The 25972-nt window shown below is 40.0% G+C and overlaps 1 protein-coding gene across 1 annotated transcript in view; it reads left to right on the top strand.

Moving 5' to 3' along the window:
• The window catches only part of RGS22 (regulator of G protein signaling 22), a 69865-nt gene that overhangs the window by 23980 nt on the left and 19913 nt on the right, over positions 1–25972 (top strand). The window contains exons 10-14 of the mRNA XM_081111118.1: positions 14123–14317; positions 17491–17583; positions 19741–19913; positions 21264–21426; positions 24372–24530. Of these exons, the coding sequence (XP_080967244.1) occupies positions 14123–14317; positions 17491–17583; positions 19741–19913; positions 21264–21426; positions 24372–24530 (783 nt within the window). The remainder of the gene's footprint in view (positions 1–14122; positions 14318–17490; positions 17584–19740; positions 19914–21263; positions 21427–24371; positions 24531–25972) is intronic.

The following is a 25972-nucleotide window of genomic DNA, read 5'->3' as shown; positions in this document are numbered from 1 at the left end:
AAACAAGTGAAGGATCTTAGAACACAAATTCTACCACACCTCGCACATTTTATATATTCTTTTTTATAGCATTTAAAATTTTCTTTTACACCCCTCATGTAGACATCATTATATTTTTAAATAATGTGTAGATTTAGTCATACACAAATTTCATTGCATTTTGCATCACATTCCTTTTTGGGGGGTTTAATTCATGAAGAACATATTTTAGCGGGTTTTTTAAATTAGGATTTACTAATGGTGAAAATCTCTCAGGTTTTGTTCATCTGAAAATATCTATTTTATGCTCTCATTGATCATTTAAGCTGAATATAGAACTCTAGGTTGACAATTTCTCTTAGAACTTTGGAAATATTATTCCACTGGTTTGTGTTGCTGTTATTGTTCCTTGAGGCTGGATACTTTTTATCATTGTTTGCTTTTATAATCTTCTCTGACTTTGGTGTTTTTTATTCACCTCAGTGTGTTTACTATAATTATCTTTCTTGGGTCTAAATTACTTCTAGAACCTGATAAATGATGTCTCATCAATTCTGGAAAATCCTCAGCCATTATTTCTTTTAGTATTTCTACTTCTTTTTTCTGTACTCTGTCATTCTCTATTCCCTGTCCGGTCAGTGTTTGTGTTTATCAATCCTCTATCTCTTGTTCAAGTTTTTCCATCTTTTACTATCTGTATTGTGTGTTATAAATTGAAATAGATAAACTTTCTTTGGTCTGTTTTATAGTTCATGTATTATTTCTTTTTTTTATATTTTATTGATTTTTTACAGAGAGGAACAGAGAGTTAGAAACATCGATGAGAGAGAAACATCGATCAGCTGCCTCCTGCACACCCCCTATTGGGAATGTGCCTGCAACCAAGGTACATGCCCTTGACCGGAATCGAACCTGGGACCCTTCAGTCCGCAGGCCAACGCTCTATCCACTGAGCCAAACCAGTCAGGGCCATGTATTATTTCTTCAGCAGATTTCAATCTGCTGTTTAACCCATCCATTGAGTTAAATCATTTTAGGAATTAGGTTTTTTTAAATCAGACTTCCTACTTGTGTTTTTTCCAGTCTTCCTGCTGTTTATTCTCTTTGTCTTATGTTTTCATGTTTATCTGTCCTTTTATTTCTTTAAGCACTTGAAACATATATGGTAGTCTGTAGCTGCATTATTTATCTATTCCTGCACAATAGTATTATAACTTTGTGGCTTAAAACAACACACATTTATCATCTACAGTGTATGTGGATAAGGAGCCTGGGCACAGCTTCGCTGGGTCCTCTGTGAGGCTGTAAATCAAGATGTTGGCCAGGGCTGGTGTCTCATCTGGGGCCCAAATGGGAAAGCATCTCCCTCAGTGCTTTCATGGCTGTGAGCAGCATCCAGGCTGCTGGACTGAGGACTCACTGTTTTGCTCCTGTTCACTGGAGGCCACCTCAGCTCGGTGCCATGTTTTACTTGCTTAATCCCCTGTCCATATTGGCAGCTCACAACATGGCAGCTTGCTGCTCCAAAACCAGCCAGGGAGAGAGTGTCTTAGTAAGATGGGCGTCACCCCCTTATGGAACATAATCACATATACACAGCCACACAAATCTCTTCACGATTGCTGCATTCTGTTGGTTAGATGTAAGCCACACATTGTGCCCACACTTGGGGGAGAGGATTACAAAAGGGCATGGCCACTAGGAGATACTGTGTTCATGGGAGCCACCCTAGAGTCTGGCTGCTACAGTGTCCAATAATTCCATGATTTGTAGTTCTTAGGAGAACTAATTCTGCTATTTAGGATTTCTGCTGACGTGCTGGATTCTTTCCTTGTGTATTTTGTAATTTTAAATTATGAGCTCATTAGTAAGGTTTTTATCTTTGGTGCTTCTGTTAGGCACATTTAATATATATCCTATATAATAAAGAGGCAATATGCTAATTGACCATCACATCCTCACAAGATGGCGGTGCCCACAGCCACAAGATGGTGGCGCCCAGTCCTGTCAGCCCGGCGGGGGCAGGGGCTGACAGCCATGACGCACGCCTGCCGCCGGAGTCCCCCAGTCCCCTCAGCCCCGCCGGCAGTGAATTTTCATGCTACCATTACCTTTTTAAAAAATCCTTACCCAAGGATATGATTATTTCTTTTAGATCATCTGTTCTCAGGGAGCAGGCCTAAGCCAGCAGGTGGGCATCCCCCAAGGGTCCCAGACTGTGAGAGGGCACAGGCTTGGCTGAGGGACCCCCCATGTGCATAAATTTTCATGCACTGGGCCTCTAGTATATATATATTATTGATTTTAGAGAGGAAGGGAGAGGGAGAGAAACATCAATGATGAGAATCATTGTCAGCTGTCTCCTACACGATTGGGGATCTAGCCTGCAACCTGAGCATATGACCTGACCGGAAAATGAACAAACCATGACCTCCTGTTTCATAGTTCAACACTCAAGCACTGAGCCACAATGGCCAGGCTGCTAGGCACATTTAAAAAAATACATTTTTATTGATTTCAGAGAGGAAGGGAGAGGGAGATGGAAACATCAATGATGAGAATCATTGATCAGCTGCCTCCTGCACGCCCCACACTGAGGTTAGAGACCACAACCCCGGCATGTGCCCTGACCAGGAATCGAACCAATGACATCTTGGTTCCTGGGTTGATGCTCCACTGCTGAGCCACACATGATTTCTTCATATTTATTTAGTATCCTGCTGCTTTACTAAATTTATTTATCAGTACTAGTGGGGTTTTTTGGTGTGGAATCTTTAGGATTCTCTATATACAGTATTATGTCATCTGCAAATAATGACAGTTTTACTCCTTTCCAATTTGGATGCCTTTTATTTCTTCTTGTCTGATTACTGTGGCCAGGACTTCAAGTACTCTGTGGAATAAGAGTGATGAAAGTAGACAACCCTGTCTTGTTCCCCATCTTAAGGGAAATGCGTATAGTTTTAGCCCATTGAGTATGATATTGTCTGTGGATTTGTCATATACGGCTTTTATGTTCCATCTATTTTCACTTTGCTGAGTGTTTTTAATCATAAGTGGGTGCTGGATTTTATCAAATTTTTTTCTGCATCCATTGATATGATCATGTGGTTTTTATCCTTCATTTTGTTTATGTGGTGTATCATGTTTATTAATTTGTGAATATCATACTAACCTTCCATCTTCAGAATAAATTTCACTTGATCATGGTATATGACCTTTTTAATGTATTGCAGGATCTGGTTTGCTAATATTCTGTTGAGGATTTTAGCATCTATGTTCATCAGGGATATCTATCTATCTATCTATCTATCTATCTATCTATCTATCTATCTAAAAGCCTAATATGCAAAGTGTCCCCTCGGGAGTTCGACCAACCAGGAGTTCAATTGCTCGCTATGACATGTGCTGACCACTAGGGGTCGGTGCAGAATGAAGGAAGGCCCCAGCCAGCAGCCTGCAGCCACTAGGGACCCTCCCCGTGCACGGATTTCAGTCATTGTACCTCTAGTAGGCCTATAATTTTCTTCTCAATTTTGAACCAAAAACTTTTATCTTTTGGTCTTATTCCTGCCCTGTGAAACAATACACAATAATTATCTCTCTTTTGGGTGACAACTCTTCAAACAAAAAAAAAATTATGCTGTCCCGTGTTACTCATATCAGCAACTTTAGATGAAATCTCAGGTCTTTTCAGTGTAGTGAACTAGATGAAATTTTGACATTTGGAAATCCCACTCTGGACATCTCCACCCAGTAAATTGACAACTTGGAAACCTTCTGGCCTACTGATCTAGTGAGGGACTTGCTGCTTCCTCTTATATACATTCCTACAAAGAAATCACTTGATGGGTCCCATGGCAGATACGTCAGTCATAGTGTCCACCCCTCTCTCCTCAGGGTCTATAATGCTGTCATGAGTTTACTCTTGTGTTTGCAAGATTTCACAAAAGAGAAAGGAAACACAAAAGCTAAGTCAGTACGTGTCATCAGACCTATACCATACATTGGTATTTTTAGGAAGCCATGGTTGTGATGTAATAGCAGCGCAGAATTCATTGTGTTCATTGAGGAATTATTTATTGCCATAGTTCGCATCCTCTCTTGCCTCAGATCACTTCAGTTTCCCATCAGGAGATCCTAGACACACAGTGTGGGTCCAAAGGAAGTTCAGACCAGGTTGTGCAGCGTAGCCCAACCAGAGGTTTCTACAAGTATGTCCGTGGACTTGGCCCCTCGGTTCCTGCTCTTGTTGCTATGACTGCAGAATGAGGAAATCAATGTAAACTGGATAGCAGCAATTACAAGCACATTTGTCCTAGCCTGAAGAATTTTATTGATAGCTCCACAAACATTTACCAGACATCTAGATCCTCTGACCCATGCCCGGAATACTTTGGTGAACAAAGCACACATAGGTGCTGCCCCCTAAGTGCTATCCAGGTTCAAGAATATGTTGTTCTTTTGCTGTTTCCAGAGAACCTTAGAAATATTAAGAAAGAAGAGGCCATGCAGTACTTTCCCCACAAAACTTGCATTGTGCTGACAATGTTTTCCAGTGACGCCTGAGCTAATTTTAGGAAGCCAAAACCTTGGGTGTTACCACAGATCTCTCTGAAAAAACTTTGGCATAAGACAGTCAGAATAGAGGATTTTTCTGATACGCAGCTTACTTTTTTCTTTGCTTGCTGTCATCCGTTACCCTAATTGTTTAGCTCCTCTCTTTACTTGGCGTTTACAGGACTTCCTAGTAAATGCTTCAGGGTGGTCCTGACATTTTCATTAAAGTGCTATGAGCTCAGTGCTCCTTCTCTAGCCTGCTGGTGTATTTCCAGGTGCACTAACCGAGTTCATCATTCCTTCAGACAGCAGCAGCATCGAGAACCAAGCTGTGTTTTCTAACAGATGAATGGGCGTGGGTGAGGAGCGAGGTAAGGGTGGTGGTTAAACACGGAGAATCAGGTACCTCTGTATAGCTTTGTGGTGAATGTCAGTGCCTCTATAATTAGGTTGTTTCTTGAGTGCTGGGCAATTATTATTCAGGCTTTGTTAAATTATTTGTTTTTGTTACCAGAGAGATGGTGTCACGGGGAGCAGCGAGGCTTGGAATCCCGAGCCCTGTGAATCACTGAGCACAGAGTCAGCAGGGTCCTCATCTTGAATCCCATTCCAACGTGCTTGCTCGTGAAGTGGGTTCCGGAGAGAACACGGGTAGCAGCCAGCTCTCTGCCTGACGGCTCTTCATTCATTTTCCCTCTTCCTGATGTTTATACCAGCTATCCACATTCAGTCTTAAGATTTTTGAATACCCCCTAGGATTATTATTTCAAATAGGATCTCCAGATATCCTCTTTTAATCCTCTTGTTTCCAGAAAAGCCAACCCTTGAGCTTCTCTAAACCATAATTATTATTATATCTGATATTTATTTAATGTTTACTCTCTGTTAGGCTCTGTGGGAGTCACTTTACATGAATACATTTTTATTCTTTATTTATTTTTAAAAGTATATTTGTATTGATTTCAGAGAGACAGGGAGAGGGAGAGAGAGATAGAAACATCAATGATGAGAGAGAATCATTGATCAGCTGCCTCCTGCATGCCCCACACTTGGGATCGCGCCTGCAACCTGGGCATATGCCCTGACTGGGAATTGAATTGTGACCTCCTGGTTCATAGGTGGACGCTCAACCAGTGGGTCACGCTGGCTGGGCTGAATAATTTTTTAAAAACATTCTTGACAATCCTAAGAGGTAGATATTGGTATTGTCCCCATATTATAGTTTAAGAAATTGAAACTTAGAGAAGCTACACCGGCTGGGCCATATATTTATATTCTTAGCAACATATTGTAAACCTCATTATGGATAATAATTGTTTATATATGCCTGCCAGCCAGGTGTTTTTACTTAAACATTTTCAGATATCAGAGTTTAATGAACCCCCATATGCAATCACCCAGCATCAGCAGGGACCAACATCAGCCTTTCCAGACCCACCATGTTTATCGTCCAAGTTTGCTCTTCATAGAGAGCGCTTGGCAAGTTTCGCTGGAGCAACAGTGAAGCCTCCCAGTCCCTCCCACCTCATCCACAGAACGTCAGCAGTGAAGTCAATGTGTAGTAATTCAGAGCAGATACGAGCAGCTGTCAGGAGAGGGAATGGCTTCACGGGCCTGAAAGGCTTGCAACGAAGAAGCCAGTCCATCCAAAGAAGCAATGTTCTAGTCAAGAGGGGGCACTGATCCGAGTGGCATCCGGGAAGGGAAGGGTCTCAGGGCAGACAATGCACTGGAAGCTCTGTCCCACCAACTTGTCTACTCTGTGGGCAACGGGCAGCCCGCTGGAGCTGATGGAGAGACCATCACAGGGAGCCCAGGCAGCTTCCCTTAGTCTGACTCTAAGCAACCTGCTCCACGTAAGCTTGCTGTCCAAGGAGACTCGCTGGTTAACGTAAACATCCACCCCGTGTGACAGTTGGTTTTCTCATCGTAAAGTAATCCCTCAGTGTCATGGATCTGCCTGTCATGCTTGTTGGCGGGGAGTAGCTTCCCTTTTCGACAGGGTTTTGTTTTCTTTGAGGCAAAACGTTAATATCGTCATGCTTTTCTCATTGAATTATACTTTGTTCACTGAGTTTCAAGAAATTATTTTTATTGGAGGTTAAATCATTCCATTAATTTAAATACATATTTTGCGTTTGTGAGTTAAAAGTGTTTCGGGCCCTGACCGGTTTGGCTCAGTGGATAGAGCATCGGCCTGCGGACTGAAAGGTCCCAGTTTCGATTCCGGTCAAGGGCATGTACCTTGGTTGCGGGCACATCCCCAGTAGGGGGTGTGCAGGAGGCAGCTGATCGATGTTTCTCTCTCATTGATGTTTCTAACTCTCTATCCCTCTCCCTTCCTCTCTGTAAAAAATCAATAAAATATTTAAAAAAATGTTTTTTTGTTTTTTTTTTAAATGAATGAAATGATCGAAAGGCCTATTTGTTCCATAGGTTGCCTTAAACTGCTTAGTCATAAATCCTTTTTGTGAAATTATTTTATTTTATCATAAAGGAATCAATTTTGCGTAAAACATTTTAAGCCACGGCCCAACTTGGTCTTTAACTCGGTCTGTTTTGTCCCTGAGTTTGTGGTTCCTTTTTGGCTTTGCTTAACATGTTCTGTTTTCCCTTCTGATTTTTCATCCTGTCCAAAATGATTCAAGTTTGTTTTATTCTTCTATCCTATTGGCATTTTCTCAGGTTCTCTTTCGCACTGAGTTCTCCTCAGTGGAGTCTGCGTAACTGCCAGGAACGCTCAATTTGATTGTCATCACATTATCTTTTTTTGTGCAACTCCATCTTGTGTTGATCTCTGTCGTAGTTTGCATCTCAGTATCAGGATGTTGCAATGTCTAGATCCCACTTTTAACTTTCCTAATTGAAAAGCCCCACGGTCCTTCACATGAAAACCCATTTGCGGAAAGCTCCATCTGTAATTTATCCCCTCTCAGCAAAGCTCTCAGTAATGTTCTTTGAGCTCCTACGGGATATGAGAGGTCATTAAAAATCATCATATTTTCCTCCTCTTCCAGAAAGAAAAAAAAATTGGATTGCTTCAACTTGCTTGTTATTCTCTTTTTCTGCCTCATATGAACTCAGATAATGATGTTCTTCGCCTGCTAGAGCTGTGAAAGGCTGTGAAAGCAGACTGCTCCTTTTGCCGAAGTAAATGTTTTATGATTTCTGAAAGTGTTCTGTATGAGGGCATTTTATATTCCTTTTATAAACTCCTCTAGGGACACTTTAGTTTTTTTGGTGCAGTTTCATCTTATTGTTCCATGTAAATTCCAAGAATAGAACTGTTGAGCCCAGCGCTATTTGCCTTCGAGTACAGCATTGTGTTACTTTATTGTTGTCACGGTGCGGTGGACATTTGTTCTGTTGTGTTTAAAACTACCTGCGAAGTGATTTGGGTCTCTCTGGGGCCCGGACACTGCACCAGGGTCCAGGAGTACCAGTTGTATTTCTCATGATGCTTTCAGTGTTTCTTCTTCATAGCTCTTCCTTGTACTTTCTTCTTTTCTTATTTTAAAATATATTTTTATTGATTTCAGAGAGGAAGGGAGAGGGAGAGAGAGAGATAGGAACATTAATGGTGAGAGAGAATCATCCATCGGCTGCCCCCTGTACGCCCCCTACTGGGGATGGAGCCCACAACCCAGGCATGTGCTCTGACTGGAATCAAACTGGCGACCTCCTGCTTCATAGGTGGACACTCAACCACTGAGCCACACTGGCTGGGCTCCTTGTACTTTCTTATGAGGACAATTTGACGAGTTTTCCCCCACTAAACAAACTCCTATCTTTCTGGTTTACTAATCAGACTGAAGTTAAATCTAACATTTAAATCTTAGCTTTTTCTCTTTTCTAGATAAATACTAGAACATGGTTTACTATCCAAACTGTCAACAATTTCAAAGAAAAGCTTGTTTGTCCTCCTCTGGCAGTTCAGCTTGACTCTAATTTGAATATTAAAAGGAACTTTACTGTGTCCGTATTTTTAAAAAGTAGATGTCAGTTAAACAGTATTTCAGTACACTGTGTTGCAAATTACCATAGCCTGGTGTGAGTTGGTACATGGTTACGTGGCTTTGCCTCCAGTGAGTATATGAACCAGTTGGTGTCATTTGCTTTTTTCCTACTTTATTTCTCTTTCTCTACCAATGATGATAGGAAAGAGAAGTACATTTTCCTTGTGATTAGTGGTGCGATGATAACCCGCCCTCCAGGGGAAAATAAAGCAGCCCTGCTTTGTAGCACTTACTGGTCTCTGGGTGCAAATACTCTCACCACGGATGATTTCAGGCCGCCAACGCGACACCACTGAGTGCAGAGCTGGGCAGAGCTGTGCGGTAGCCCACCATCACGTAGTGTTTCCTGGGCATCACGTGGTATTTCCACCATGCAGATACAATACCGTTAATAACCAGGGCATGGATGATAGTAAAACAGTACAGTCAGTAGGAAGTGATACATTTTGAGTATGCATTGTCTGTGTTTTTAATATAATCTATTTAACAGTAAATTTGGGTAATTTAATTTTTGATAGTGACTGAGTTTAACAACCTCTTCACACAATTCCTGAAAATCCATGAATTGGCTCTCGTGAGCAGATACAAGCTGGTTCCAGCGTACCATTGCTTATGATGGAGGAAGAGAGAGAATGACAAGGGAGCTGTCACTCTGGCCCTCTCTATTTGAAGTCGCTTTCGTGTTGTAGCCGGAGACAACTGACCCTGCATCCTCAGACTTATCTCCCACCCTCGGGAGACTGCTTATGACCCTTCGCTTGCACCCACCAAACGCAGGCACACCCTTGGCTGCAGACGCTCCAGGTCCTATGAACTGTAAGAAGGAGCTTGTGAAAAAGACTGTCTACTTCAGTCACCAAAGCGTTTTGTTTCTTCTTTCGTCTTACGAGTGCATGCAGTCGTGTCATGGGTTCAGTCTTTTTCCAAGCGGGCCAGCTAGAGCTCGTCGATACCGCTCTGTAAGTCCATCTGGCAGCACCCTAATCAGTAAAGGAAACAGCGGCAGCAGCGACTTCACATTCCCTGTGCTCCTGGTGGGCATCTTGGCAGTGACGAGGAGAATGTGAAAGACACACGCCTTCCTGCTGCCTTCCTGTCACAGGGTCAGCAGTCCTTCTGTTACTGTTACAGTGGGTCCTAAGGAAAATGGACTTGCCAGTGACACCAAATGCTGGCGTGGGACTGGTCTCTCCTCACCTCTGGAATATGTTAATGAGTTATATCGTCAGTCCACTTTTTAAATGTCCCCAGTTATAGCCGATGTGGTGACATGTCCCACTAGATGTCCTGTAAACTAGTATTCGGATCTCACAGCATATAGATCTGGACACATCTTGCCCCAGTGTCCTGAGGGGCTCATTACAAGTCATCCAGTTCCGAGGCGAAGTTTTAGTACATTTCTCTTTCTTACTTCCAGTTCTGGCCTGGTGGTGACAGCACAACATCATGCGATCACGGTTACCAGGCAGTCCTAGAAAGATACATCCACATGATTATGAAAATAACTACATCGGAACGAAGTATGTGAAACCGTTCCATTAACATAACCAACAGCTGAAATGTAACATAACAAATCAACACATGTGCTACAACATTTGGTATTCTTCTTGACGTTGCCTTTTAAGTCTACGCAGACATTATTCTTGTTTTCACTGGAACACAGATGAGTGTCAAGCTGCAGCTCATCAGATGGCCCCCAGTCATGGGGAAGAGGCCTCCCAAAGCCGCGCTCACCTATGGCCCAGGGAGGGTGCGTGCTCGGCGCTCCTACAGCGTGACGGTTGGAGTCTAACCCCACAGCTGTCCTTATTTCATTGTTGGTACAAGGAGACATCCAAATAGCACAGACAGTTATGAGAAATGTTTTATTGTTTGGTTTTGACATTGTTAGAGACAATGAATTCAATAAGCCTACCGTTCTCCTGTCTCAGGTGTGTCTAGCTAGGCTTTCTGAGTGAACGGGAGCACAGCCACACCCTCCAGGGTTGGCGAGGATGAGTGAAATGTGGGACACAGCCTGAAATGCACTCTGATACATTTGAAAGGCAGTTGGGATCCACTTCCCGCCAGGAACATGCCCATTAAAATGCACTGTCTGTCAAAATGACTTTGGAAACTAGTGAGTGGCAATGCTGACTCTTGTGTGAAAAATAACGTAGAGTTGGAAAGAAATGTAAATTGCCACGGGAAATGTCATATTTTAATTTGAGCCGTCTCCCATGTAGTGCAGTACCGTGTTGTGTACAGGATATTGGCTCTCATTAGATAAATAAAGCACGTGGAGAGGGCCCTTCTAGTTGCTAGAGGGAATGCTGCCCGATTCATAAATTGCTAATAAAGCCAATTAGATCTTCAGATAAACAAACAAGCAAGCTGAGATTTCCTTGAAGAGGCAAACATAGAAACACTGTGTTTTTCTTTTCTTTTTATTTGGGATGGTTGGTGGGGGTCTTTATTTCTCCATTCCACTTTCCAATTCAATTCTTCCTTCTGTGTCCACAGCATCCACCCTACATCTTTTTCTCTTGAATGTCTTGTTAAGCGTCATATGGTCTTGAGAGCTTAGTTAAATAACAACAACAAAAAATCAACCCCCAGGATTTCGAGACAGTAAGAGGCTTTTTTAGGGAGAGGCATTGCTTTTTGTCCATCCCTATCTGATACCGTCGCCAGGAAAGTGAGTCACAGGCACAGGTGTAGAGCGGGCTGGGCCAGCAGCCCATTGTGCATTTCCTGATGACATAACCTTTGAGTGCCTCCAGGAGAGATGGGGTTTAGGGCCGTGCTGTGTGCGCTGTGCCAGGCAGTGTGATCAGACAGGCATCGCTTGTATCCCTTCTCAGAAACTTCCCTGCTGTGTTGTTAAAGCATCACAGGTTAATGTTTAAATTGGAATCATGTCGACCACAGCTGTGCATGAGTGAATCTCTGCTTCAATGTGAATCAGAGTAGCAGACTGGGAGATGAAGGGAGCGTTTTCTTCTCCAACATTAGCCTCATTGTTATTTGCTCAGCGGCTAGAAGGGAAGAACTGGGTGGCCAATAAAAGAGCAAATGACCCAGGATGCTTAAACAATGTTTTTAGCCCATCGTTAGACTGTTTTATTTAGTTATCATATAACGTAATCTTTACTAGTATATTCCATCTTAAAGTCAGTGTACACCAATTTAAAATAAATTTTTATCATTTTTATAAAGATTGTAAAGGTGTTGCTTAGCTTTTTAATTTTGTTTCATATATGATTATGTCCCTTGTGTTTGTTATATATAGGCAGTTACCAGTTATTCACTTATAGGTTGTCCCTGGATTATTAGAAACACATTATTAGAAGACATTTTCAGATTTTAATGGCATAATTCAGTTGAATGTACTATAAATTTACTGTGGGGCCTAATGCAATTCAGTTTTCTCCTCCTGACCCCCTTAAGCACCCTGGGGAGGTGAGGAAGAGTGACAATAAATGCCCATCGTGTGGGTGTGGGCTGCCATGGGAGGCTAACCTTTCAAACCTCTCTCCAGTGCTTTTATCGGGGAGATGAGGGAGTATTGTGGCGGTTATCATAGTAGAGGTTGATACTTGCACAAAGAGAAATTACTTGGGTGATAATGAACAATGTTCTAATAAACTGGCTATGAGGAAGCCACACACACACACACACACACACACACACACACACACACAGAGTTAGGAAGGCACACAAGTCCCTAAATTTAGATGCAATCAGAGAGCGGAAATACAATATTTTTAAATTTGTATTAGGATTTTCATTTAGTGCATTTATTCTTTTTAAAAATGTATTTTTATTGATTTCAGAGAGGAAGGGAGAGGGAGAGAGAGATGGAAACATCAATGATGACAGAGAATCATTGACTGGCTGCCTCCTGCACACCCCCTACCGGGGCTCAAGCCCAAAACCCAGGCAGTGTGCCCTGTTGGGAATCAAACTGTGGTCTCCTGGTTCATAAGTCTATGCTCAACCACTGAGCAATACTAGCCAGGCTAATACATATATTCTTAACAAGGAAGTCTATGAAGCTTCAGCCCACATTATAAATAAATATTTCTGGTTTGAGATGTTGGCCTTTAACAGCTATTCAATTCATATGGTTGTAAATTAGACAAATGGTATGTATCTTAGCAAGGAATATCCTCTGACTTTCCTTTATTCCCAGCATTTCTGGGAGTCCTATCTTAGAGAAACTTCATAGTTTTATCTAACTGGTGGCAGTTAAATATAGGGATTTGTAATCTAAACCAGAACTCTTTTGAGAGTGAACAGGGAACTATAATTATGCCAGAACAGTAGTCTTAAACCAGACTTGGGACATATGGCTACCCTAAATATGCTCTTTGAAAATATGAGATATGCAGCTAAGTCAGATGCATGGACCACTTATGGCTTCATGAGCAGAGAGTATGGGGTCGGGAAGGAAGGTAGTAGTAGAGAGTAGCCTGGAAAGGGTCTGGCCTGGCTTGGACAGAAGACTGAGTTTTATGATGTTTCTCATTGGGGTAGAACTTCTGCTGCTCATTTCCTCCTCATGTTTTTATACTTGTTCTTGACAATTTTTCCTTGTTCTATTGTAGAGATTAAATTAATAGGATTTGCATTTGAGGAAGAAGGAGAATATAGGCAAGTCAAAGAATGTGCTGTGAATGGTATTTTATTAATACAACCTGGAAACACAGGAGAAAGGGAAAGGTTTGGAAAACTAGGGAAATACCATTCATTATATTATTGAGTCATTGAGTTTGAGGGTCGATGGGCTCTCTATGTAAAGTGTAACAAGTCCTGAACTCTAGGTTTTGGGTTCAGGAAAGAAATCAGGTCTAAGGAGCCTACGAATGGAAGTAGGCAGAGGATCAGGAGAAAGTATTGAAGACAGAGGAGAGAAAGTCAAGAGAAGAGGATAATCAACAGAGTTAAAGGTGAAGAGATGAAGCAGAGAAGCTGTGTATGTGCTGTGTATATCTTTCCATTCATGCCTATTTCCTCTTCCTTTCTCTATCACAGCCCTGGACACGAGATATGGACATTTTTACAGCAGAAAGTCTTAAGAACTCTGCAACTCAGCTGGGTAGGGCAGGTAGTCTTCTGGGTCTCTAGACTAGAAGACTATCAGTCAACTTTTCAGCCTTAGTGTATTCTTGCCTCTTGCTTTCCAGCGGGCATTTCCAGCCACTTTGGAAAGCAGCACATACAGTTAGAACTGTCATGAATATAAGGAAAAAAGGAAACATATAACGTGAACGCAATCATTATAATCCACAGGAGTAATCTGAGGAAAATTGCAATATCTAAATCACCTACTTTGGTGCAAGATCTCCTGGCTAACTGACTAATTACAAATGAAGAAATCGGAAGAGAAAATTTAAAAAAACACACAAAATGGTCTTTTGGATAAACACACTGCTTTGTCTTAAGTAGTTTTGTACATCTTTTTTTAAAAAACCACTCAAGCTTGTTTGTCTTTTCTTACCTTTAAAAAAATGTCTTTGCCGCGGAACCTGCTAATTATTATGGTTTCTCCCAACATCCACTCCTTTCTTCCCCTCCTCCTCTAGTTGCTTTTTGCCACATATGTTGCTCCTTCGGCCACTCTTGACATTGGACTCCAGCAGCAAAAGAAAAAAGAAATTTATATGAAAATACAGCCACCGTTTGAAGACCTTTTTGACACAGCAGAAGAATATATTCTTCTCCTCCTGCTTGAGCCCTGGACAAGGATGGTACAATTAGACCAACTTGCCTACAGACAGGTATGGCGACACTGATACATTGTGTGTGAACCAGTCGGGCTTATTGTAAAACTGATGATAAGCAGCATGGTTAACTCACACGATAAAAACAAACAAACTGGAAAAGGTCTCAGTTGGGCCAGGGATTCAGAATTTTCCTGTCGTCTCCTAACAAAACACATCGGTGTCGTTTTTAGCTCTGTGCGCAAATGTGTCAGCAGAGATAACTCTGACCTTGGGTTTCCTGTGACCCAACAAAATGTGCCACGGTAATATACTGGCTTTGTCCCTACTTGCCATTTTCAGCGGCAGTCTTAATTTTGATTAATGGACAAAGCTCGTTCAATTTTATGCTGGATGAGTTACAGTAAATATTATACCCATGGAAAACATAAACACTTCATATGTATTGTGGAAAGCACATTCTCTGGCTTCGGCGCTATTGTCAAGCGCACCCAGATGTTCATCAGGTCAGGCTGCTTGATTGGGTAAAAGTTTCAACACATCTTTTTTCATCCCCAAAGAGGTCATGTTAACCCTTCGTGCTGGAATATCTTCACTCTTTTTATTGACGGGTGGAGGAAATTTCTTTAAATATTTATTTTGAGTTGCAAATTAAAACCATTCATGGGTATTTTTTATATTAAGTTAATGCATGTGCCCTGAACATGTGGTCATTTCAGGTGGGACTCTGGTATCTCTGTGTTGCTATTCTTTGTTTGTATCTCTTCCACAACTTCTTAGTCATGTCTTCCACCAGAAAGGATAGCTTAGGTAATTAAAATAAAATTAATACTGAAATACCCTGGATAGAGTTACCTTATTGAATTGAAACAACCCGTATGGCTTACTAAATTCAGTAACCAAAATAATTAAAATTTTATTTCTGATTTTCTCTTTGTTCTGAAAACTTGGCATTGCAACCTTTCTTCTACAGAAACACATAGATTACATTACGAAAATTAGGCTATCGTATGAAATTTAAAAATATCTCTCTAGTTGTTATTTTAAATATAATATAGGGTGCAGGGGGAAATGGACCTGAGATATGGTCCTGAGATGATACTTAGAATTATAACTAAATTCCCTAAACCAGCGGTTCTCAACCTGTGGGTCACGACCATTGGAAAACTCATAGCATATCAGATATTTACATTACAATTCATAACAGTAGCAAAATTACCGTTATGAAGTAGCAACGAAAATAATTTTATGGTTGGGGGTCACCACAACATGAGGAACTGTATTAAAGGGTAGCGGCATTAGGAAGGTTGAGAACCACTGCCTAAACCAAAAGGTTTTGGCATTGGTAATGATGTGCCACGCCAGCACAGCCAAGGGTGAACATGAGGAGGGGCGGTGAAGGATTAAAGAAGACAGACAAGAGAATACAGCTGGGGCTCGGTGGATCTCTTGTGCCTGGATGAGGACACAGAGACACCCAGCCTGCAAGCCGAAGCTTTATTTTATAGTCAGAGCACACAGAGCAGAACAAGGGAAGTGGTCAACATGTTTACAATGTTCTTGTGAGTTTCACCTTGTTTTGGCAGCACTTTCTGCACCTCCCACAACCCATTAGCTACCTAGGAAGGAACTAGGGAGGACTAGAAGGTAACGTTTACTTATGCTAGGAGGGCTCTTCCCTCCAAGCTGGGACTTGTTTGTGGCCCTGCCACAGGTCAGTCCGAGGCTTAACCCTGTTGCTGCTTCCTATAGTAATGATTCTTATAAAAATGCATGGGACAAATAGTACATTCTTTTTAATAAGAGGAAAAAGAAATCTCTCTTAATTCTAGACACATCCTTAAATTCAGACTAGAGATGTCTCTAAAAGTCCAGCTGACTGGATTAGGTAGACTCTTCCCCAAAAAGGATAACCAAGGGGACTCCCAAAACTAGCTGTGAAATACACAACATTCTCAGTCCGCCAAACTGATTTTCCCTGCGACAGACAATGGAGAGTGTTCTTGTTCTCGTGACTATATAAAATAGTGCACTACACATTCTGAAGGCTGAGACTACTAAGGAGTTTAATCGGATGATTAACGCTCTCCTCTTGCTACACCAATAAAACCTTTGCTCACAGTCTGATAGCAGTGGAGTCCGGTCATTTCATGTTCTATGGATTACGTGGTGCCTAACGCTAGTAGTGCCTGCCTTCGTGACTGTGATCCTATTATCATGAATAGAAGCTGGAAATCTGACCCAAAATGTTTCCATTATTTGTTAGTTCACAAGGGGTGTCCAGAAAGGAGGAAGATTTTTGTTGGCACTATATCAGCGATTTTCAATCTTTTTCATCTCATGGCACACATAAACTAGTTATTTAAATTCTGCAGCACACCAAAAAATATGTTATTTTGCCGTTCTGACAAAAAAAAGGTATAATTTTGATTGATTTATAAAAGAAAAAGTAATAATAGCAATTACTGATTCTTCTAGCTCCAAAGTGATTTTTTAAAAAATCAGGTGCCTATATTTGTATATAAGGATTTCTGATACCAAGAATTAACCAACGAGATACAACATTCTTATGCAACATGATCAATGACATGCAAGTCTATCATGACCTGTATATTTATGATTCAAGACAGAATATTCATGCCTAAAGGCTATTGCTGTGTTGGCTGTTATCATATTTTTATTTGTCAATCTAAGGGAAAAGAGGTCAGTGCCCCTGACTAAATAGTCAGGTATTGCATGTTTTAAAAATTCTTGCAGCCCCTGGTTGAAAATCACTGCACTATATCATTACCTAGAAATGCATGTAATTTTTAAAATATATTTTAATTTTTTTCGGAGAGGAAGGGAGAGAGAGAGAAACATCATTAATGAGAGAGAATCATTGGTCGGCTGCTTCTGCATGCCCCCTACTGGGGATCGAGCCCCGGCATGTGCCCTGACCGGGAATAAAACTGTGACCTCCTGGTTCATGGGTCGATGCTCAATCACTGAGCCACACCAGCCAAGCAAAATGCTTGTATTTTTTATAGTATGCATTCAAAGCCTGACTTTGCTGTAGCTGCTTTTTTTACATTATGTTGGTCTTCCTGCTTTTGCCTCCAAACTAATTTACTTTATTGGCAAATGTATTGGTCTTTAGCCCACTTTTCCTGGCAAATTGTGCATTCTTTCCCCACTTTTTCATAATGCACATACTATTGATGTTACATGTTTTATTATTATTTTATTAGGTGAAGTTGGTGGAAGAAACTCGACAGCTAGACTCTGTCAACTTCAGAAAGCTACAGGCTTTGTATAAAGAGACAGTTTTCAAGAAAGCTGAGGTAAGACAACTCTCAAAAAAAAACAAAACTTCTATCCTGAAGAGGATTGCCACCACATATATTGTTGGGGGTGGGGATGGGAATAGATGATCATATATTGATAAGATAGGGAATAGGCAGTTTCATTTTTCTGCTGCTGCTTTGCCAAGGATGCTACAGTTTGATAGGTGGCACATTTTATTGACACATTTAACGACAAAGTCAGAAAAACAAAGCAGATAAGGTAGCACAGGTTGCCAAGCTCCTTGGCTGCCTTAGCTAAGAGCCTACTAGCCACATTATATTCCTTTGAATGTTATTGGTTATTTTCTGTATGGCAGCACCTCTATTTGTTGTCAAGTCACAAGAGTTAAATTGTGTTTTCCAAACAGAAAAGAGGCTATTGTATGCCATCAGCAGGCAAAACAATTTCTTAAAATATGGAAAGAATTTGGGGAGTTCAATTAAAAAGACTATAGCATTGCCTAGGATATGCTCTGATTGGTAGGTTAGCTTGCTGCTGGGGTCCGGCCGATTGGGACTGAGCGAGAAGAGCCGGACACACCCTGGAGCCCTCCCACGATCCCTCCCTGACTGGCCAACCCCCTGCGTCCCTCCCCAGCCCTGATCATGCACCAGTGGGGTTCCTTAGCCTGGCCTGCGCCCTCTTGCAATCCAGGCTGAGGGACCGCCCACCCCCCCAAGTGCACAAATTTCACGCACTGGGCCTCTAGTATTACATAAAATGTAAGAAACAATAACACTGGTGTTGTATGATCTTATTTATATAAAATTGCATATGTATTACCACATGTGTACATATATACAAAGAGATAATCCGGAAAGATGTTCACCAAAATATTAAAGATAGCTCTGAGTGAGCATGGAACAGAGGGAAGGCAGGGGTAGGGGTTGGGGGAGGAAAGATTAACCGGGGAACTTATATGTATATACGTAGCCCATGGACACAGACAATTGTGTGGTGAGGGCCTGGGGGAGGGGATGCAGGGTGGAGGGGGTTAATGTGAAAAAAAGGAGGCCTTCTGTAACACTGTCAGCCATGAAAATAAAATAAAAAATAGCTCTGAGTGGTAAGGTTTCAGGTGATTTTTACTTTCTTCTTTGTACCTATTCGAAATTTTTATTCTTGTTACAATAAGGTTTTACAAAAAACAATGAAGTTATTTTTTAAAATGTAACCTTCATGATGGTTGCCTCATTAACACAGAAGTTCTCCATTTGAGACACTACTAATTAATACGTTGGAAAGGATACATAAAAATCCATAAAGATAGCATTTTGTAAAATTGTATTTTAAACTTTATGAACTAAAATTTATAATGCTCCCCATCATTAGCCTTCTTCCTATGAAAATGGATTTTGAAAATATTGGCAGTTTATATCATGGTCTGGTGCTTTTCAAAAACATATAGGGAGATGAATTAATCATATAATGAATTACAGAAAGAATAGGGCTTGTAAACTGTCTGCAAAACATCAGAGGTTTTAAAAATACCCCCTAATTAACTTTTATATGAAGGAGATTATATTTAAAGGATGTAATCTTTATTAGAAAAGCATCTTACATTACTGTGTAGCTTTTGAAATTAAGTTATAGATAAAAGAATGTTTTATGGTCATGATATATTGTTAAGAAAAGGAACCAAGTTATAAAACCATACATAGTTGTATAGTCCTGCCCTCATTTTTAATAAACTACATGTATGTAGACAAAAAGAAATCTAGAAGGGTATATATAAAAAAGCTAATGGTGATTATCTCTGAATGGTAGTATTATGTATGCTTTTTGTTTTCTTTTTATTATAAAAGACATTACTTCGGTACTAACAAAAATAATAAAATTAATATTTTATAAGCAAGTATGTAATAACTGTTTACTAAATGTTCATGAAAAGAAAGGAATGGAATATAAAGGAACATTAATATTTTATAAGCACGTATATAATAACTATTTACCAAAATGTTCATGAGAAGAAAGGAATGGAATATAAAGGAACAGAAGAGAATTTGATGTAAGTTAGAACCAAATTTTAGATTCTAGATTCTTTGGCCTGTTAAGTGGCATTGGCCTAACAGTTAATTTTTATTTCAGTTTATTTAAATTTGAAAAAATAATTTGTGCTTAAAAGATTTTTATGAAAAGTATTATTTTACTAGGATGCTACTAGTGACATTGGAACTGGTATTCCCCCACATCCTGCTACCACTAAATCAACAGAATACTGGAATCTTGTCCCTGCAGAATATAAGAATTTTAATTTTAATAATCTCCTTAACAACAAACTGGAGTTTGAACATTTCCGTCAGTTTCTTGAGGCTTATTCTGCAAGGTAAGGAACATAACCATTTTAAATTATGTTACTCTCTTAAAAAATTCTTTTCTAAGCTACTTATTTTTTTTAAGCTGTATGGGTAACTTTCTGTTGGGGCATGCAGTTTAAAAATAGCAGCCTCTGAAATGTTATTTAAGTGGTTAAATAATATTTGTTGATACTTTTAGCATTGGCTAAAGTTAAACACCAGCATGGTTTATTTATTTATATATGTTTTTGTTATCCTTACCTGAGGATATTTTTCCCATTGGTTTTTAGAAAGAGTAGAAGGGAGTGAGGAGAGAGGAAGAGGGGGAGAGAGAGAGAAACATCAACGTGAAAGAGACACATGGATTGGTTGCCTCCCGCACACGCCCTAACAGAGCGGGGATCAAGCCTGCAATTCAGTATGTGTCCTTGACCGGAAATTGAACCCACCACCCTTTGGTGCTCAAGCCAGTGCTCCATCTACTCGGCCACATTGGCCAGGGCAATACCAGCGTGTTTTATCCAGTGCCTTTCCTGCTGTTTCTTTTGCATTTGTCTAGACAGGTGCTTCAATTACTATTTCATTATTATTATTATTATTAATATTATTGATTTCAGAGAGGAAGGGAGAAAGAGAAAGAGATAGAAACATTAACGATGAGAGAGATTCATTGATTGGCTGCCTCCTGCACTCTCCCTACCAGGGATCAAGCCCGCAACCAGGGCATGTGCCCTGACTGGGAATCAAACTGTGACCTCGTGGTTCATAGGTTGATGCTCAACACTGGCTGGCTTCAATTACTCTTTCTGAGAAGTGTCTCCTTTATATTTCACTAAGCTATTGAAATGAATGTAATATTGTATAACTTTTGTTAGCTGACACATAAATAAAATGTAGTTTTGCACAGAATCTTAGGACCTTATAAAAATTTATCTAATGTAAAGTGTTCATATTTTTTCTAGTAATTTTCTCACAAGTTAGTAGAGATTGATTAGACTTGGGAGCTACATTCCAGATACATAGTTGCTGTTGGCGCTGGGGATTATTTTAAATGTAGCTTGTTGCCAAACAGACATGCAGTCGATGGCATGTTCCCATATCTGAAACAGAGAGTACTAGTCCAGCGTTCACGGAAGAACTCCGAGACCCCACCAACAGTGGTGAGAGTTATTTTTCTGCTCCCAGGACCCCTGGTATTCATTCATATTTTTAGCCAGGATCAGAGGCAGTATTGTACTTATTAGTTTCATGATCTGATCCCTTGTGCTAATTGGTCAAGACAACCACTTTTTAATTTCTGTCAAAACAGCCGCTTGGTTTGGGGTTTAGTAGACTTGAGAGAAATAAATAAGAAAGGCTGTACTTTGTTTTTATTTTAGCATCGACCTGATGTGCTGGACAGACATTGAGCAGTTCCGAAGTATACCTTACAAAGATCGAAAGCTAAGGGAGGCAAAATCTATTTATATTAAAAACAAGTACCTGAACAAAACATATTTCCTTGGACCTACCAGTCCAGCTTCTCCATATCAGCAGGACCAGGTATCAACGTGAGAAGATATTTTCTATATTGACGTATAAGAACCAGTCAGTTCTTTCTCTTTGCCAGCAACCTGAAAGTCATCTTTTTCATTTGCTTTTATGACTTAAATGCTGGACATGTTGGGTATCTCGTTTTTTTAGGTATTCACAAGTATCTATAAAATAAATGCCTTTAAAACTCAAGTATTACATTTATAAAATGCGTTATCTTAACAAGTAATTTATAGAATTAACAACAATAACCTTTCATTCATTCATTCATTCATTCATTCATCTGCTCATTCAGAAAATACGAGTGCCTGTGACAGGCTGGACTCTCCTAGGTGCTCAGGAGAAGTGGTGAACTAGAGGGTCAAGTCCAATCAACAAGCAGGGAAACTGCCATTTTCAGCCACTAAGCTTCATCTTTACTTCTTTTCTTTGCTTCTATTAACGGATATTACTCCAGACGTCATTGATCTTAAAACAATCCTGTTTGCCATTGTATTGTCCCCAGAAACTATTTTTATTGACCAGGGACATAGGTTTGGTCGTTTTATTGGACCAAAGTCACACGGTCTGAATCACAACTTATTAATAACCATAGCATTATTATTATTTACAGCAAACAGTTCTTATTGGGATTCAGCAGTGGGTTTGATCACATAAAATATGGCTCAATTTTTGTGCTTTAAAAATTTCTCTAGTTTGAACTTTGCTAGTCTACATTACCACCTAGAGATCAAACGACAGCGCTTGACTTCTTTATATTGGTCATGTGAACAGATGCATATTCTGATGCCATACATTTATACAATACAAATCTCAGATGAATGCTAAATTAATACATGAAAGAAAAATTCAGAGATGTTCACAGTAGAGCCTACCAAATTAAAAAAGCTCAGACTTTGCAGGGAGAAATAAGCAAAAATCCTTGGGAATAAGAGGAAGAAGAAGTGGTAAAATTAAGCAACCTTGACAAAAATGCCTCGCTCTTTGTTAGTTCCCTGATGTGTTAGCAAAAGAGGTTGGTATCTCACTAAGCACAAGCATGAAATAAGCACACGGAAGAATTTGTTTTCTCTCTGGTTTGTGCTACATTGGTGAGGTTCGGTGGTATCGGATGCTACTGTGTGAACCCTCCATAGTATAACATGCTGAGAACTTAAAATTACTTTTATTTTTATTTACTTACTTTACACTTAAGGATATTCGTATTGCATTATGCTTTCTATAGATCATGGGTCCATGGGCTAATTTCAGTTGTGTGGTCAATTTGCTCTTTGATTAGCAAAGTAATCCTTTCTCTTTAATACAGGAAAACAATAGTGTTATTGTTAATGTTATTAGATTAATAATAAAGAATGGCTAAGAGGGTTTCTCTTTTTATATATTTTAATTTTTAAAGTATTTTATTGATTTTTTTTTCTAGAGAAAGAGGAGAGGGAGAGAGAAACATCAATGATGAGGGAGAATCATTGATTGGCTGCCTCCTGCATGCCCCGCTACCAGGGATAGAGCCCACAACCCCAGGCATGTGTCCTGACTGGGAATCTAAGGGGCAACCTTTCAGTGCATAGGACTATGCCCAACCCACTGAGCCATACCAGCCAGGGCTGTTTTGTGTGTGTTTTAAGATTTTATTGATTTTTTGAGAGAGAGAGAGAGAGAGAGAGAGAGAGAGAGAGAGAGAGAGAGAGAACATCAATCACCCTAACCCGTTTGGCTCAGTGGATAGAGTGTTAGCCCGCAGACTAAATGGTCCCAGGTTCAATTCTGGTTAAGGACGTGGTTGCAGGCTCAACTCCCAGTGGGGGATGTGCACGGGGCAGCTGATCAATGTTTCTCTCTCATCGATGTTTCTAACTCTCTATCCCTCTCCCTTCCTCTCTGTAAAATCAATAAAATATATATTTTTTTAAAATTTATGGGTTGCTTTCTCTATGTGTCCCTTCCCTCTCCCCCCACAGCAGGGCTCCAACCCATAACCTAGGTATGTGCCCTGACTGGGAATCAAACTCATAACTTTGTGGTATATGGGACCAATTGAGCCACTCTGGCCAGGGCTCTCTCTTGTTTTTATGGAAAACAATTTATTAGTAGGATTCAATTAATCTTATTAATCAAAGGAGAACTGTAAAGAAGGCAATTTTTCCAATGAGCAGTCCAAAAATTTTGAGTGGTTTGTACACAGGAATGGATAGAAAACAGAATGATTTGTAGTGGGAAATAGCCATTAATAGCTGTTGAAGCCAGTACATACGCAGAAGAGAGATTTGGGGCACAAAGAAATTGTGTTTTATAAAAGGTACTGCCTGTGTGAGTCAGACTACTGTCTGTGTAACCTGGCCTTTCTCTTCTTCCTCTGCCTCTCTGTTCTTCTTAGAAATTGTTGGAATAGCCCTACATTGCTACCACCACCAGCAACCCACCATCCCCAACTCAAAAGTTTGGGTATTATACACATGTATAATATGTGAGTCAAGGCTGTCTCTTTACTAAGACTCACTTTCCTCAGACACAAAAGAAAACGATTTCTCAAACATGTCCATTTGACTAGAATCACCGAGTCACAGAATATTAGACCTAGAGGAGGACTTAGGAAACTGATACGCTAATGCCCTCATCTTACAGTTGACGACACTGAGGCCAGCGAGGAAAAAATGGCATTGCTTGTGCTCACACAGGACAAAAACCCCATTCCTGTGTTCTTTGAGATATATCATAAGCAAAATCACACACCCAAAACAACCATCCCAGGAACCTCACAATTCTCTGATTGGTGGTAGAGGAGTTATCTGTCTGTCTATACACCAAAGAGCCAGGAGATACTTTACAGAAAATGAGAATTGTGCCACCTGTCAGTGCTCAGCAAAAGGTTTCGGGTGAATTAACAAATTCATGACTAGTAGTGTTTCTTTCCCCACACAGACGTTTGCAGTTTCTGTTTTGTGGTATTTTCTTAGATCATGAGTTTATGTGGTGGCTGGGGCAGAACCCTCCATGAGCAGCTGGATCCGCCTGTTTTCGTTGAAGTTCAGAAGCATGTCCTAAGAAGGCTAGAGAATGTGTGGTTGCCACTGTTTCTTGCAAGTGAACAGTTTGCAGCACGTCAGAAGATAAAGGTACGTAAGTTAGTACTATAACCTTTGGATAGCGATGGACAGTATCTCTTGAATCTCAAATGCATGTACGTGTTGACCCAGCCATTGTACTTCTTGGCATCAGACTTCCGAAGTTTTACTCTCAACACTGCCATATATTAATTGTACAGCTTTCAGTCTTATAACCTTAGTCTTCTCATTTAAAAAAAAGGGGGGGGATTAATAAGAGTAATTGCTTCATAAGATTGTTGTAAAGATGAAATGAAATGAATGGTATGTGTTTAGTTTCTTAGCATGGTGCCTGGCACATGGCAAACACTGAAATATCATCTACTAATATAGTTGTTTTTTATATTATTATTATTATTATTATTATTATTATTATTATTAAGTTCTCACATAAATGGGCAAGGGGGAATACTTAAATGAATTATGAGAATTTCATACTATGAAAAACCATGCAGATTTTCATATAAAATGATATTAAAATATAAATTGAGATTTCCACATGTGCTGATATGAAAGATTTTATCTGAGTGGAAAAACCAGGATGCAGAACAGTATATAGAAGATAATTCAATTATATATACTTACATCTATATATCTATTTATATGTTTCTATCTCTCTACATTCATCCATCCATCCAACTATCTATTTTTATGTTTATGAAAAAAATAAGAGGAATGGCTTTAGGGAATGAGAAAGATTTTTATTTTACTTTGAAAGTGGTATGAGATTTTTTTTTGTTTCTTTGCTTTATTTTATTTTATAAGAAGCATATATTACTTTGATAATTTAAAATGTCATTATCACACCTAAAAATAGGAAAACCTGATCTTTACAAAGACAACACAAGGACAGAGAGCATGTGACTTTAGTATGCAAAGCACAAGCTATTAGTAATGATCGGGAAGAATCCAAAAAAAAAAAAAAAAGTTTATCAAACACTTAGAGGCTTACTTACCTTAGTCTTCTGAGAACCTTAAGTTATGGAAAACACAGCACACCTGGGCACATAGGATTTATAACATGGAGAAAAGCTGACTTGCTTTAGTTCCTGGAAATAAGCTTTGGAATAACTCAAATTTCCTCATTCCTTTCTTCAGGCGGACTCTAGTTCTCTGTCCAAAGCCAAGTTTAGATATTTAACTTAGTAATATAACTTACCACATTTCCCCACAGTAATCTTACTGTAACTTACAGTTATTTCCTGACTTAGCATTGGTTGGCCAACAACATAAGCTGATTTGGGCAACCTTAAGCCAAAGACAGAAGAGAAGGGAGAGCATCTATAATAATAAAAGCGTAATATGCTAATTAGACTGGACATCCTTCCGGACGACCTTCTGGACGAAGCTGGGACTGCGAGGGAAGCCAGTGCTGGCAGCTGGGGGAAGGAAGGCCTACTCTTGCACGAATTTCATGCATCAGGCCTCTAGTTTGTTATAAAGTGCTGCTGGAG

The sequence above is a fragment of the Myotis nattereri genome, assembly GCF_964212035.1.
Source record: "Myotis nattereri genome assembly, chromosome: 17".
In the NCBI taxonomy this organism is placed as follows: Eukaryota; Metazoa; Chordata; class Mammalia; order Chiroptera; family Vespertilionidae; genus Myotis; species Myotis nattereri.
Note: the sequence above shows the minus strand (reverse complement) of the source record. Positions and strands in the feature narration are given on the sequence as shown.